The sequence below is a fragment of the Perissodus microlepis genome, chromosome 22 (genome assembly GCF_051167445.1).
Source record: "Perissodus microlepis isolate ML-2025 ecotype Zambia chromosome 22, ASM5116744v1, whole genome shotgun sequence".
Taxonomy (NCBI): Eukaryota; Metazoa; Chordata; class Actinopteri; order Cichliformes; family Cichlidae; genus Perissodus; species Perissodus microlepis.
Window position 1 is genome coordinate 3,533,545 of NC_140481.1, and position 16,655 is coordinate 3,550,199.

Sequence of the window (16,655 nt, forward strand, 5' to 3'; positions counted from 1 at the left end):
GAGTGTCTGTTTTAGTTCCCTTGTGCATACTTTGTGGATCCAGCTGTTTATTCTCCGCTCAAATTCCACCATTGTTATTAATCAAGCTTTATACTGGCTAAGGAGATAACAGTGGGCATTATAACACTTATGGACATTTCCACTGTATTTATAAACCATATTTATTATAGTATAATGTAACCAACATTCCTGCCTCTATTTATAAACTGTATTTATTATAATGCAACCTCAATGTGCACTACCACCGATTACATTGGACCTTATATCACTTGCTCATTATATGGTACCTGCTCCTTCATAACTAAACCCCAGAAACAAATAAAGGATAGAGGATATAATAGACTTATAATGTACTAGTAAGGCTCATAACTCCAGTTGTTTTAGTTGTGAATGTGAGGCTAATGCTGCCCTGAATGAATTCTTCATTAGTTTGCTTTAAGTTCTAAGTAGGTGAAATAAAATGCATATTTCTGGTAATTCTCCTAAGCATTTCCTAAGTTATCATTTTCATACTATAAAGTAATCACTTTATAGTATGAATACATGAGCTCACTGGCTCATGGTTTGTTCTGGGGCAGGGGCAGGCACCTTTATTAGCCCGAGTTAGTGCTTCTGAGGGTGGAGTTCAGGTTAGTGCTGTAAAGGCTGGCTAGTAGTCCAATAGTCATGGGCCGATTCTTTAGAATTTTGTTAGGTCAACGGTTTGAAGTTTGTTTGTACACGTTTCTTTTTGGCTGTTCATACCACCTGCCTGGCTGTCAGTATTTTTTTGTAAATAAATTGCACGTTGGGTGAAGATAATTCCTTCCTCTACCACATCTATCCCCCTTACAGGGACTAAATGGCATTAGATGCCACAGGAAAAGCATTACATGCAAAATGAAGTTTTAAAAAGTGGCCTGCCATTTATACATCATGTCACAATATCAGGTTGAGTTGTCTCGTGCCACATGTCGGGGTGCTCCTCTAGTGCCTCGGGGTCATAGGCCTATTTGACCGAGGAACAAACGGCTGATACAGTTGTTTGGATTTGGATACACGCAACGTGTATTGTCCTAACAATACAGGACATGGTAGCACAACTACCATGATAAACCAAATAGCCCCACAAAGCTTGTCTTCTCTTCTTTTCAGAACTGTGTGAATTTTGCCTCTAGCACAAACTGTAACAGAGTTACTATAATTTAAGGAGTGCCTGTAAAATGCCCCCCATGTTAAATTAGAGCACAACTTTATTTCAGCCAGCTGAACTGGATATATTAATACTGAATATCTTAATTCCTTCCTTAGGGAGAAAAAATGATTGTCCGTATTTAAACTGTTGGCCAATAATGTGTCAGACATATGTCAAACACGTCTCATGAATGATATGAAGTCATTACAGAAAGAACACTCCTGTCACTAGAAGCCACAATCAGTTTTTGGCAAAGTGACTTTTATATATCCTTTATTTATGGCCAAGAGGGCAGCAGAATTAGCAGCAAATATTACCACTGTTGATTGTAACGTAGGTTTAATAACAGGGAGTCATAAACAAGTTAAGTTTAAATATTTTATATATTCTCTTCATAAATCCTGTTGACTACATCTATTAACCAATAGGCTAAATCTGTCTAGTATCTGTGACCACAATAAAATGGCCAATTAAAAAAAAGGTTACTTTTGTAAAGAGACTTGGTCCCAAAATTCCAACAATCAAAAATCAGAAATTCTGAAAACTCTAAATGCCTTTATTTTGTACCGCTTTCCTCTTTCGCTGGAACAACTGTGCATATAGAAATAAAAGGCAGATGAGTGTTGTCTTTGTGTGTTTAAAACAAGATAGCAAAATACAGAATTATTCCTTCACTTGAAGCTAAAAACTACAAGAGATACGACTTCTCACGTACCTGAACCAACCAATTATCATTTCACAAAACTCCTGCGTCAGCCACCCGCTAAACGCAACGCAACAAGAGGTAAAACTTTCTAGGAATTTCCGTAGTCCTTTCAAAGTAAAAGCTATGTAGCGCCTCACAGATTGATTCGTGCCGATTTTGTCTGTCTTGGAGGAAAAAAACATTCTGGCAGCTGGAAGCGGCCATTCTCCTCTGACCTCAGCCTCCAGTATCACCGGCTATTCCCCCAGAGAACTGCTGCTCACTGGATAGTTTCTATGTTTCAGACCATTCCCTGTAAACCATTGTTTAGAAAGTCCTAACACATCAGCAGTCTCTGTAATACACTGTACCAACAGCCATGCCAGAGTCACAGAGTGTGATGCTCGGTTTGAGCTTGAGCAGGTCATCGTGATTGTTTAGATATTTGCGTCATTCGGGCCAAATCATTTTCTAGCAATGCAAATCCAAGGATGGACGTATGGTCCGCCTTTCTTCTCTTCTGACTGAGTGATTGGAGCTTAAAGTGCGAAAGAAATCATATAATTTAATAACACACAGAGTTTCTTCTTACTTGGTCCTTTCACTGAGTCAGATCCTTTCGTTGTTACTTGACACAGATGCGTTTGAATCGCCCGTTTTTTTGTTTGTTTTTTTAAATGCGGTTTGTTTATTTGAAACAGAGGTTTACGCTGCGTGGCGTAAAATACAGAATCCCGGAGGCTTCTACGGATCATTTTCAGCGTCTTAACCGTTTCAAACGCCCTTCCTTAGCAAAGTTGTTTGAGATGACATTTGGCTGACTTGTCTCAGCTGCACCTCGGCAGCTCCCTCCTCTGAAGGGACCTCTGATAAAGTGTGACGGACAAGTTGAGGCAGGACTGAAGGTGTGGCAGCCGCAGTCGTGAGGAGGCGCACTTACTGTGTCGGGTAAGAAAACTTTATGGAACTTGTTGTGCCCTCGGCAAGACTTTTCTGTCGGTGAGCACTTGACTGTGTTGCAGAAGGATCTGAGTCAAGAACAGATCTGGGACGGCTGTCGGAAGTTGGATATCGCGTTCTCCCGGACACCTGAAATCTGCAAAGCTTAAAACCAGACTCGTCAGTTCATGGACATTTTCCCCTTGAGATCTGGAGGATTTTTGCTTTTGGTCATGGAGAGAGCTTAAGATTCTCGAGGAAGAGGTAAGTACACTGACAGAGCCCCGGCACTCCTTAACGATTTCAAATATCAATCAGCTGTCGTTTTCCCAGAGCTGTGCCGAGCAAAGGTCTGGGAAGGCTGCATGGCATTACGTCTCAGTATGAAACAGTACAATAGCAGCATTGCAGTGGAAGATAAAAACCAGCGATAAAGTTCGTTGTTAAGTTAATATTCATGGACAATTTGAACTGGAAAAAGACCAAACCTCAGTTCTAGGAAATGTTGCCAAGTCGGAAATGTTGCCAAGTCAGAAATGTGGAAATTAATTATTGACAAATTTGAGTTTGTCTGCCGTACATGTGTATAAGACTGTTTTTATATGACTTCTATATCGCCTGGTTATACTTTTAATGGTCAGAAACACTTGACTTGCTTTATTTGCGGTTGTGCAGAATAGACCAAAGAGTAGTTAAACATTAAAAGTATTAAGATAAGAAAAAGAGACTTCCTTTAAATTGAAGCTGAATACTGAGACTACATTCCAGCTACGGCACCAGTGTCAGACTTTTATAATAGTTCCAGATTTGTGAGAAGTTAATAAAAATGAAATTACTCTTTGTGTTTTCTTGTTCTCCAGCCTATAGGCATTATTTATATGCCTCTAAATCCCTAAACCTTTTGAATTAATATTCACTGGATGTGAATATTTTATGAAGAGCATTTATACATTTTGATGAGGGAAGTCTGTCTCTGGTAAATGGACCTCCACTATGTTTTCCAGAGAAACAGTTTAGGAATGTTTTGAGGCACATTTGCTTGTCTTCCAAACTCCTCAGATTCCCAATCTAATTGGCTAATTATGCAGTGCCCTGAAACATGGCCAGTGCACAGAGGACCCTACATTTAACCAATAGAGCCTGAAGGTTCCTCTCCCAGTGTCCTGGTGTCAGACAGCCATTCATAGTAGAAATAAGGAGAGTTGCCTGTGTGAGCCTTTTTTTTTCTAATTGTCCAATTTTATCACCTTTTCCCCAACCCTAATCTTCCCCCGCATATTTCTGTGCTTCATTTCTGGTCTGATCCCTTTGTGCCCCTTTTTATTTATTTCTAGCTTTTACTGCTTTATTTTCTTCCAATCTTTTTTGCAGTACCTCCTTTTCCATTCTTCATCACTTCTAATACAGCTGCGATGCGTAGATTCAGCTCTGAGGGTTCCCTCCTTGATCTTGACTTCCCGACATGGAAAAAAGTGGCACTGAAGAATTCTGGACAAGACCACGAGTCTGGCACCTGCACACTTCACTTGCAGGATGATGGGAAATCAGGTCGCCTGACTCCCATCATCCAGGAGCCCACGGAGAGTCCGAGTGAGATGACGAAGAATGAGCTGACTCGGGAGCACAGCCTGAGTGCAGAGAACCTGTGCGAGCTGAGTAAACTGGAAAAGAGCCAGCTCAGAGGCTGTCTCATCAGTCAAGGCAGCAGGGCTTATAGTGACAGTCAGCTGGCCCCAGCTGTGCAGGGCAGCACTGAGAGCATGGAGAAAGCCGATCTGCCTCCATCGTCGCCTTCGTCCTCTTCCGGCTCCTTTAAGATGGAGCACAGACACCAACAGAGAGACAGACTGTCAGCTGCTAAGCTGCACCTCAAGAGTCTTTTCGCACAGGTGCAGTAAATGACATTTCTATTTTGTCTCTATGCTGTGTTTTCGTGCAGCTGGTACTTTAACAGATTACACCCTCTAAATGTTGTTGTAGATTTTTAGAGGAAGAAAAGCACGGCCACCTTCAAAACCCCCAAACTGTACATTTACCCATCCTCTAAACTTCTCATATCCCAGTCTAACTGGCTAATTGCAGCGTTTTCCAGCCTACAGAACACAAATGATCCTTTTCACGTGTCCTGGTGCCAGATGTAATGTTTGGGTGCCATGAGGGGACGTGCACAATGCCTTACAAGGTTTAAACACTTTAGTAACTTTGATCCTGTTTTTCACTTGGAGAGGCTTATAAGTGACAGGATGGCTTAAGTCAAACTGTCACTTTAGAGAGTTATACATTTCAAATAAGCAGATGTGGTGTTCAGAAATATCACAATGTACACACTGAAATGTTAGCAAACAGCAAGTTGTTTACATTGTCAGCAGAAACATAGCAATAGCAGCTGAATAGTACAGCTGTTGTCTGAAATTCCCTTTTTCCCATAAATTCAGTATGATAGAAAAGTACGAGGAAATAAAAGTCTGAAAATAATCGAGACTGTCTCTAATGAGTGTCCCAAATTCCCAATCTGCTCTAGGATCTGTGTAAGCTGGTGCAGTAGATGGCTATGGTCACATGCACATAGTCTCTCCATTCTGTTTGGCATAATTATGATCATGGCTCAAATGGAACATCTTCTGGATATCTATTGTCTATTTAGTTTACTTACTGCCCTTGTGCTCAATGCTGCTCTTCATGCTTTATGAATTTGCATTAAAAACAACCCACATGGGTCCAGTTTTTCACTCATGGGGTTTTCTATTTGTACATGAAGGTAGATAAAACTGAATTTGAATAACTGAACTGTAAACTCAATGAAACAAATACAGAAACACTCAATTTGGCAGGCATCACTAATTTTCTTTTAATTAAAATGCATAATTTGCTACTGCAGTGCTGGAACTTTCCTGACACTAGAAGCTATATGTTAACAGACAAGTGGAGATTATAGTAGAAGAACACGGCTGTGCTCGAAGGGTATCATTTGATTGCTGGGTTTTTCTATGAATTACTGTAAATAAACAATATATTAAGCACCTTGAGGCGACTGTTTGGTGATTTGGTGCTACATAAATAAAACTGAAATGATACTTTTAATTGGGTCTGCCTTAAGTAGACTTTTTGGAAAAAAGTTATGTTAATATTTTTATTCCCTTTTAATTATTTCAGTTTAAAGTGGAGAAAGGTCTACTGTAATAATTACTGGAAGCAGGATATTGAGTAGTGCAATAAATTGACTTTACAACAATATATATTTTATTTTGAGATATTTTAATCCAAACCACACAGGCTGCTTTAGTGTGAAATGACTAAAGAATTGAAAATAAGACAAAACTGTTTTGTTTGCATCAGATATGCACGTGTCTTCTGTTTTAGCTTCAGTCTTTTTCTGTTTACGGCCTCTAAACAGTCACTGTTGTTCAGTCGAGCTGTTTAAAGCTGCTGAGGTCTGGAACAACTTTCAACAAATAATGAAAAAGGTTAACTTCAGTTTACTGTGTGGTTCCTGTTTCAGAGTCCTCATTCGTCAAACTCCAACCTGGCCAATACAGAACAAAAAGACAGGTGAGAACATGGTTTATCTTGTTAGTTCTGGTAAGTGTAGAAATAACCCCCCCCCCCCCTTTTTTTTTTTCCAATTTATTTTTTATCTTAGACTCACTTTCAGGGTCTCTCTGATTCTGAAAGTGAGTCGGTACTTGTCTTAATGTTATAAGAATGTGAAGGTTTGATCTGATTATTTCAATGACAGCGTTATCTTTGCTACCATCTCCTCTGACACGCCTTGACTCTCTGTTACCATCTTTTCCTGTATCGTAGTGCTAAAGAGAGAAGGTCTCGCCTTGTATTCATGCATCAGTGGAGTCAAGTGGGTCACAGTAGGAAGAGGAATTATAATCGAGATGAGCTGGAAAAATGGGCCGAGTCCTTAAATGTCCTGCTGAGAAGTCCAAGTAAGTCCTGCTTTTTTCTGAGTTTTGGGTCTGATACTTGACATTTTAGGCAGAAAACATTCTGACTGTAAATTGCTGAACTTGTATTCCTTTTAATTTAGAGGAATAGAAAGAAATGTCTTTAGGGGGATGGCTGAAGCACAGAAGGAAGTGCGTGTCTTCTACTAATCAGAGGGTTGGTGATTTGATCTGCATGCCAAAGTATCCTTGACATCCACACCATAGTGCATGCATCCCACTCTGTGTTCATCAGTCTCATCCACCCACTATAAATGCTAGAGTGTGTGAAAGTTGGATAGAAAGCACTTAGGCGCAGAAAATAAATTGTGTGTGTGTGTGAATAGGTTAATGAGCCATGCTGTATAAAATGCTTTGGGTGCCCAAGTAGAATAGAAAAAAAGCTATATTTTAAAAAAAAATAAATAAAGAACAGCACAAATTCTTACTTACAGGTCATAAGTACAGGGAATTAAATTTTTATTTTTTTTATTATTATTAAATTTTTTTTTAAAGAAGAAGAAGTAAAAGTGGGTGGACAATCTAACAAGCCCTGAGCACGCCCGATCTCGTCCATTTACCATTTATATAGTTTTTCAGATGAAACACGCAGCTCATTAAGTATTTTATTTCAGAGTTCAGTTGGTTTTATCCAATTACGCTGCCTATTTTGTTTCCTTAACTTAGGGTCAGCCAAGATGCTGCCTCAGTGGTTTTCCTTGTACTCAGAAGTTCCTTGTTTCAGAGTTCTGAAAGCAAACCAGGATGTTATGCATTTAAAAATGAAGACTAGAGTCTGGAGTCTATACACTGTTGGAGTAGAGCCAGCAGAGAGAAGATGAACTCTTAAAGTTAATACATGGAAAAATCATTAGGGACAAGTTGTTGATCAGGAGGTGTGACAGACAGACTGAAGCGGGACTGAATGACACTGAGGAAAGTCGTTAGAAGGATATCTGATGTCAGAAATAATTTTGGCAGTGCGGGAAAGAGGAAATGCTGGAGTAGCCAATGAAAAAGAATTCCCAGTGGGAAAAGAAGTGTTGGGGAAAATCTCACCCGCTGAATGGTCACCAGAGTTTCATTTATACTCCAGAGGTTGAATCCCCAAATTCTTGGTGACCTGCAGATCTTTCTTTTGGCCCTGCTGTCAGACTTACACATCACTCTTGCACTGGGGAGACATTCAAGTCAGATGACCACATCGCCCTGATGGGACACTGACAGTCGTCGTGCATGTTTGCTTTCTCCATAACTTGTGCTGCACGTCTTACTTGAGGACAGACGTGACATTTTTAGTTCCACTACAAGTTAGAGTCGACGCCCACGGACCAGTTTAATGTCAGACAATGTTTTCAAGGTGTCGTGGATAAATACAACAAAATAAAATGATATGACCAAGACACAAACTGTGGTATTTTCTAAATATAATAGTAATAATAATAAACGCGAAGTCACTGTGTAATTGTGTAACTTTATTAGCAGCGTCCTCCTGAAATGCGCCAACAACATTGAGAGTAACATCCCTCTCTCTGCCCCTTAATGCTCTCTGGTTGCTATGGTAACATGTAAATATTTCTTTCAAAATAAGAAACAAGAAACACAACTACAACACGGGAAAAGACCCAGGGAAACTGAGTTAAGGATAAAAAACCTGAAAACCATAAATTTCTCACCCGAGCCTTAACTCTCGCTGCCCGGTACCAAACAACTCACGGCCCGGAGGTTGGGGACCGCTGCCCTAGACCCCCCCCCCCCTTAAGTTATAGTTAAAGTTAAGGGAACACTTGAGGAATATTTAGATTTTTGGTGTGACTTTAAAGCCCTTAAAGGCCTGGCTATTTTAATTTCCTGTGACCTTGAATTACGCACACGACATGACGAAAACAGATTTTCAACTTGCATTTCTTTCATTAAGAGCTGTGTAACTTAACATTATGGTGTTAATTTAGTTTTTTTTCTTTGCTATGTTTTTTAGACTCTATATAAGGTAATGATTGGATTTGGGAGAATACAGAGGATTTGGGAAGGGAAGAACACACAGCAAATAATACGGTTAAAAAAGCAAAATGGATCAGAGATTCCAGGTAGGATTGGGAAAAGTAATAAAAGGCCACCTGCTTGTTGGCAAATGAGCAATCAAACTTTACACACAGGTACATTTTAGTCTGCTGGAGATTTTTATCTGTATCAGGTATGTCACCATGTTACTTAGCAATCATCTAGCAATTGGCTATAATGACCTGTTTCTTTTCCCTGCGACACCTCGCAAAAGCATCCTAATGTCATGACAATAACTTTTCATTTATATCCACAAAGGCTGAATTAAACATAATTATAATGTTGTCATGTTGCCTAGCAACCACCTAACAATGTGCTAAAATGACCCTTTTTTAATTTAATCATCTACAAGACCTTATGAAACCACTGTATCATTTTCATTTCATGGTTAACAGCAAAGACACGTACGAGTGAATTAAAATAAAGCCCCTTTATTATTCTTCCAAACCTGCTTTGAGTGCCTGTATTTTGGAAAAATTAATGCCATTTTTGATTGTTATATCCATTCTTTTTTCTTTTTGCTATGGGGGCTGCTTGGTTTGAGGACACCAGCAATACTCCTGTTACTTCATTTACATATCAGAGATTACACTTTGCTTAAATTAAATAATCCACTGCTTCCCTGGATTTTTGCCACAAAGGTGATTTGTTTTCCTTCATTCACAATTGAACCCTTGCAGTAATCATTTTCAGGATGACAGTGCAGCTGTGGGAGTTGCCATTTATTGCATTGTTTAACAGGTACTAATAATGTAAACTCTGGGAAAAATAAAAGAATTGTGTTCAGATTTAAAGAAATACAATAAAGTATTTTCTTTATATACTTCAAATTGCAGCAGGATAACCTGACACTGAGAAAGATACTTTATTTACTTTAATGTCCTTACTCTTTGTGAGATTCTGACCTGAATCCTATCCTGTGACATTTCAGTGTCTCACAACTTCTGCCTTGAAGACATGTTTGCGCAACAAAAAAAATCACATGTTTCTCAAGTTTTTAAGCCGAATCGATGTCGACATCTGGTCTGACGTCAGTGACCCCTCTGTGCTGCTAAAAGTGCAGCACTTACCCTAACCCTGCTGCTTCTATGAATAGAATAGATAGTAAACACCAAGATGGTTATAAATCACAACTGTTTCAAAGTCTGTCTAAAGGCTTGAGAATGTTTGACTTCCTTGATATTAACAAGGGTTCTGGGTTTAACGGTGCGTGAAGGGGAAGCGTGTACAGGCTCTTGAATCCCGTTTCTTGGTAGTATGCTTTGTGCTGGTGTCATCTATCGTTTTCACCCATTCAAGAAAAGCAGGGCATGTCCCGATGAAGCCCTTTGATAACACCGATGTATTTACAGCATATTCTGAATGCCACAGAATGTTTCCATTCATTTGTTTTTCTTGTCACGTCAGTTTCCTCGTCATCATGTGCGCTACCCAGTCTGACAAAATTAGACATGACTAAATTATTCAGGATTTCAGCCTTGGGCGATGTCTCTGTGTACATTATACAAAGGAAGGTTGTGCCAGTAATCTGACCAGCCTACTACTTCTAAAGGAGAACTTTTGTGGTAACTGGATAAGTTCTATGCAAAGCCTATTCAGGCAGATCAAAAGTGAGCATGCTATCAGAAAAATCAAGCTTTGTTGACAAAGAGCCCCCCCCCCCCCCCCACACAAACAAACAAACAAACAAACAAACAAACAAACAAACAAACAAACAAACAAACAAACAAACAAAACACTGCAATGCAGATACAGAATTTCTTAAATTAAAAATAAAATCTGCAAAACTAACATAACTGATCCATGCAGTCTGAGTCCTGCTGTGATTAAAAGAAAAGACTGTAACAAGAGATGATGTCAGGTTGCGTCACAAAAATGTCTAAATGTCAGACATCGACTAAGAATTCTCCCTCAACCTGCAACCCACTTCTTTAAAAGCACTAAAAGCTGCTGTACTTGTATTTCAGCATAGTACATAAACGAGACGTTTTAATCTTGCTTTTAAACAGTCTCCTTCGTGTCCCCCAGCTTGTTCAAAGTTGAACACTATTACTTCAACTTGACTCACCACAGTCATCGTTTATAATTAATATTTTATCATAATTAACAATTAAATTAAATGTTGAAAAGAATAAAATAAAAAGTTGACTCCTGACGACAACAACAGAACTCTAGTCTTATTGCACGTCTTAGCAAATGACCACAAGGGACTCAGTCAGTGGTCATGGTTCACCATTTATTATAAATGTAAAGGTATTATTACCATTTTTAGGTTGTATTGGAAAAATTTTAATAAGTATAAAGCCGTTGTTCTAGCTGGAGCTGCGAATGAAAGAAATCCAGTGGCTCTTAGCAGCAGACCCAGATCCCACATTTAACTAGTGTTTATCTGTTGTCTTTAAATGACAAAAAGGGGGGAAAAGGTGAACAGCTGTTTAGAAGCCATTATAAACCCCATCTAGCAGTTAATGAGTTTGTATAAGTGGTACGATCCTCTCGATGGTAGGGAGGAATAACAAGACATCACATTTGACCATGCCATAAAATCAAAGAGATCATGTGGTATGTTCATGACATTTCTAACCTTCAGTAGGATGTTCACATGGAAAAAAAGTAGAGCTAGGTTGCTTTCTCTAGTCTTCCTTTTAGGCATGATCAAGTGTTTCTGTGTTCTGTGCTATAAGATACATAAATTGATGTTGCATGGGGTGGTAAGGCTCACTTGTCGTCCTCTTCCTGGCAGCTGGTGTTTCAGTATTTGGAGCATTCCTGCGCTCGGAGTTCAGCGAGGAGAACCTGCAGTTCTATCTAGCCTGTGAGCGGTACAAACATTCGTCCACCAACTTCAGCCTGCAAAGGAGAGCCAAAGACATCTGCGCAACCTATATCCAGCCAGGAGCCCCCCGGGAGGTACACATGTTCATACTCAGTCTTACTGGTTGCACTGGGCAGCCTGTCTTCTTGGAACAGGAATTGTAATTCAAGTCCTGTTTATTTTTTCCTCTTTCTGCATTTCCAACTGTTTTACTGCTCAGAGTCTCTCTGTGTTATCAAGAAGCTTGTGTGGGTGGTTCAGATTTGACGTTATAGCGTTCCATCAATAGCTGCATTCATGTGGAGCTGTTGTGTTTTTTGTTTTTTTTCTTTCTTCCACTAATAGACATTTTCCCCACAGCATGAGATTATATGTGTGACAGTAGCTGAATTTAAAGGACCAAATACTGTGGAGAAAAAAAAATATTCATTTGCTTCTCCAGTAGGTCCCTTGTTTCCCAGGAGTCCAGCTCCACTGTCTTATACTGCAGCTATAGCAAGGTGCACAGTAGGTAAACTCCAAAAGTAAAATGTCAGTATGAGTGTGAACAGTATGACTTTTGATGTGATTCAGGGGATGCCATTAATTTAGCATTAGCACTGGAACTTTAACAAAGCGATCTTTTCTGTCTAGTTGAAGGTTTTTATGCCAGGAAGAAGAGAACTGCACTTGTTAAAGTTTATTAACGGAAAGACGACCGTCCAGGAATCAAACTGTGCTTTATGTTGTCGAGCTCAAAGAATACTCACTGAAAAAGTAGGAAGACCTAAATTACATGACTTAACCTTTATCTTGTAGTGGTTCGGTGTTATCTGCAAAGCCCAAAAAGTTGTAGGCCACCATATCGTCAAAAATTTGGACATTTCTACACTGAAGAACAAAGAAACAGTGTTAACAAAGTAAAAGGAGTATAAGCTACAAAGCAGCTTCCTTTTGTGTTCATAACTATGAATGGAATCTTGTAAGTTAACATGTGCTAGCAGCAGATTTGGAAAACCCAAATGCATCAAGTCTGTACTGAAGCTCAATTCTGAGGTGGAAAAATGAATAAAACAAACACGATCACAGTGCCATGTCAACATAATTCAGAAAGTGCTCCTCTGTTCTGGGAGTATTCACACACACCGAAATCATGCACTGTTGTACTGTGCCACTCACTGATCTTGGCAGATGTAAAGATGCAGAAGGAATTCTGAGGATGTGAGGTTATCTGTAAAGCTTGCATAAGTTCTATACATTTCTTTGTCACAGACGCATGCTAATAATTATCTCTGTTTAAGGGATGTCTGCTCAATGAAGGAACTTTGTTCATTATCAGCTTTGTATGCTCCTCATTCTTTCCACCATCTTCATGAACTCTTCACCTGGAGACTTTGAGCAGTCTTGCTAAGCATTTGTTGGCTGGTTTTCCTTCAGTAACCTCAAGTTATTCCAAACCATCTCTACTGGAACAATGTTGATGATACAGCACTCATTATTGTGCTACCTGGTAATTGAGGCTGAGGAGAAAACAAATAGTCTTAAGTCAAACTCAATTTTGACGCCAATTTTTATCTATTTATTTTTTGGCTTGTCTTTCCATATAGTATTTGAATTGACTTTATGTGGCTATTGCACCATCACTGTGTCCTATTGCAGGTAAATCTGGACAGTACGACCAGAGACCTGACGATCCAGCTGCTGCAGGCTCCCTCTCGTAGCTCTCTGTCCCACGCACAGAAACGCATCTACTCACTTCTGGACACAGACTGTTACCCACGCTTCCTCCAGTCTGACGTCTACCTCGCCTTACTCCACGAGGCTGAATAGATTCCCCACACTTGGACTCAGGAGAAGGAATGGTGGCTTGGTGGTTTCTGGAACGGCTCAACTTCCTTCAAACTGTAAATTATAAAAGCTAACTATGCTGTCAAAAGATCGAGCTACTGTGTATAAACACACACTCCCTGACGTCGTAGCTCAAATGTTAATAATAGTTGGACACTGTAAATAGAAATATTGGTTACTGCAATTAAAATTTGGGGAATTGTGTTTTCACTGAGATGTTTGTGATGTTACAATGCTGGGATTTGGTTTGGCTTACTTTAGGATTAAGACTGAAAACAGTTGGAAACGGCCAGCGAGCTTCTGTCCGTCATACAAAATAATGAAGTGCTAAAGTAGTGATTTCATCAAATCAGACAACCTCACTGCGCTACAGTGAGGTTGTCTGATTTGATGAAATCACTACGAGTCTGTTACACCGATGGCATCGCCAACAAGTGAGACATTTTAACTTCTGTTAAAGAAAAATCACAAAATTTAAGAGGAGACCCTCTAAAATCTGAAAACACTATTTTACTTTAGTTTCATATTATTCCAAATGGAAAGAATCTTGACAAATTTATCAAGACAGTTAAAGATCTTACACCAAACAATCCAGGCTCTTTTTTTCTTTTGTTTTTTTGCACCCCACATGTGAGCTGTCATATCTACAGAGGCATTATGTTTTTACGATCATAATTTTTTTTTTTTACTAAAAGCAGTTTTTTCTTATGTTACTTCTGTACTGACACTCTACATATGATCCTCTCTGGGATTTACAAAAAATTATTTAAAAAAGAGAAAATATCCAGTTCTCTGGGCGAAATACAGTGGCTTGCAAAAGTATTCGGCCCCCTTGAACTTTTCCACATTTTGTCACATTACAGCCACAAACATGAATCAATTTTATTATAATTCCACGTGAAAGACCAACACAAAGTGGTGCACACGTGAGAAGTGGAACAAAAATCATACATGATTCCAAACATGTTTTACAAATAAATAACTGAAAAGTGGGGTGTGCGTAATTATTCAGCCCCATGTACCATGGAGAAGTAAGACAGTTCTGAAGGCTTCATCCTTCAGAACAATCATCCTGATACCAGCAAGCTATACAAAGTGGCCAGTAAGTGTATATACTAATATACCGTACCAACACAATTTTTGAGTCCAAGATTGTAACTTTACCACTTGTTACTAGTTTTTAAGAAGCCGCTACATTTGGCTCTAACAGAAAACCTCCACACATAAGGCAAACATTTCTCTGAGAGCAGATCTCACTCTCCAAGTTTCCTCTGCTGCATGAAAGGGGAAAAACAAGTTCAGCAACAATGAGCTCTTTGCTTGAAAGGTCAAAGTAGAGTGTGAGATATTCAGAAGGCAAAGGGGAGAAACCTGAATAAACTGACTGGTGACTTAAATAGCTTCATGCCTTTGGGAAATGTGAGTTGCTTTAGTTTTTAATGTTCTTTGTATTCCTCCTATTCCTACCTTGTAGCAAAGAGGTTCTTCGTTTGAATCCCAGTTGAGGTTTCTGTATTGAGTTTGCATGTTTTAGGTTTCCTCCACCTTCCTCTCACAGTTTGTTCTGCTGTGCTGGAACATTTCTTTAATTTGTATTTAGCTGGACAGAACAAATATATTTTCTACTATCCTCTGCACACCAAGCACATTAAAGAGGTGAGGAGAACAGCATCAACTCAGTTATGAAGTAATTGGTATTTAACAGTTCCAGTCAGTTTTATGTTACTGCAGTGGCTGCAGCCATTCAAGCAAAGTGTCCCCACACATTGTCTATAAGACAAACAAAGCCAGTAGTTCATAAGCCTGTGCCTTAGTGTGCAGTGCAAGCGGGTCGAAATATTGTGTTTTTTAAATCACATTTTTGAGTCCTCGTAGCTTCACGAATACAAGAGATATACAAAAAAGTCTGCACTGAAAAACTATTTAAACTCTGCAATCCAGTGTTACACCCACTCCAAAGGGAATTTTTGTTTATCAGAACAGTCTTTATAACCAACACAGTATCATGGGATATAGGTGCTGTGATGCTGCTCACAGTCTGCAAAAACTGTTTGCTGACTGCATTTTTATACCAAGATCATCTTCTAGCCATGACGCCTTCTGGGTTAAAATCATTTTCTAATCCTTTACGTTGAGTTGATCGGGTTGCGATGTTTTTCAAATTTTGTTGATTTAATTTAAGGCCCTTTTCATGTGTTAGTTCATTTATTCTGCTCTGAATTAGTTGGTGAGAACGAGCTGCATTGTGTCACCATAAACTATGTGAGAATGTTTAGTCCGCTTATTGGTCAGATGTGTCTGTGAGAGGAGCAACAAAAGTAACATTAGGTTGTGGGTTTTGGCCAAGTGGACAACATGGATAATATACATTAATTTTACAGCTAGGCTGTACTCCTGGTGGTGTACCCTGCAAAGCATGCGCAGCCAGCAGAAGGCTTTTAGCTCAAACTTACACCTGTAAATGAAACGCTCTGGAGTTCAGTTGTTTTGCGATCACCGTGCTCACATCTGCATAAACGAACTGCACCAAGGGGGACATGAAGCAGGGTTCGATTTAAACAGAATAAACACTGTTGGTGTGAAAACACCCAGTCCAGCTTCTCCTGGGTGATCCAAGGTATCCAATGGAGGGTAATTATGGTGATCTTAATGACTATGAGCTGCAGGTGAAATCTCTTGGGATTATTGTGTCCCAAAAGTCATATATTCGATTGTTGTGAATGTAGTTACCTGGGTTTATTCCTTACAGCTGCAGTGGACGTCACTGTTAAACAAATTGCTGACCAGAGAGACGCTGATCCATCGAGCAGAATAACTAAATTCGGTTTACTTTTAGTGTTTACAGGTGCCAATTAATAAGTTTTTTTTATATTGTATTGTACAGCATAGAAAGGATGTTTCTGTGAATTCTGTGACATGAAGTCGTCAGTGCCAGTGAAATAGCAGCACTAATGTGAATCAATGCCAGGGGCCTTAGCCTCTTAGCTTTAATGATCTTCCTTAAGTAACAAGGTAAAAAATGGCCCTGTCCCTCTGCATTTTGAAGATGGTTCATCTAAAAAAAAGTACCTCAAACAAATCCAGGAATTCATGGGACCAGTGGGGAATTGTGTTTAAAAAGAAAACAGTCCTGTTAACATTCCCGCCTTGTCTTCCTCTGGCAGTTTCCACTGTGTACATTCCAGTAATTCTGTGTCTTCCATCTGCTGATACTGTATG

The 16,655-nt window shown here is 39.4% G+C and overlaps 1 protein-coding gene across 3 annotated transcripts; it reads left to right on the top strand.

Annotated features, from left to right (window-relative positions):
- The first annotated feature begins 2,217 nt into the window (after window positions 1-2,217).
- LOC146362425 (regulator of G-protein signaling 18) lies at window positions 2,218-14,428 on the top strand. Of its 3 annotated transcripts, XM_084918692.1 has the most exons (7): window positions 2,221-2,807; window positions 2,882-3,062; window positions 4,133-4,687; window positions 6,298-6,347; window positions 6,603-6,736; window positions 11,538-11,704; window positions 13,248-14,428. In XM_084918692.1, exons 3-7 carry the CDS (start codon window positions 4,211-4,213, stop codon window positions 13,416-13,418), a joined length of 999 nt encoding a protein of 332 aa, XP_084774818.1. In that variant the 5' UTR covers window positions 2,221-2,807; window positions 2,882-3,062; window positions 4,133-4,210; the 3' UTR covers window positions 13,419-14,428. The 3 variants fall into 3 exon arrangements, with proteins under 3 accessions (XP_084774819.1, XP_084774818.1, XP_084774817.1); XM_084918693.1 differs by having other exon boundaries at window positions 2,218-3,062; window positions 4,170-4,687; XM_084918691.1 differs by having other exon boundaries at window positions 2,221-3,062.
- Window positions 14,429-16,655: the final 2,227 nt, after the last annotated feature.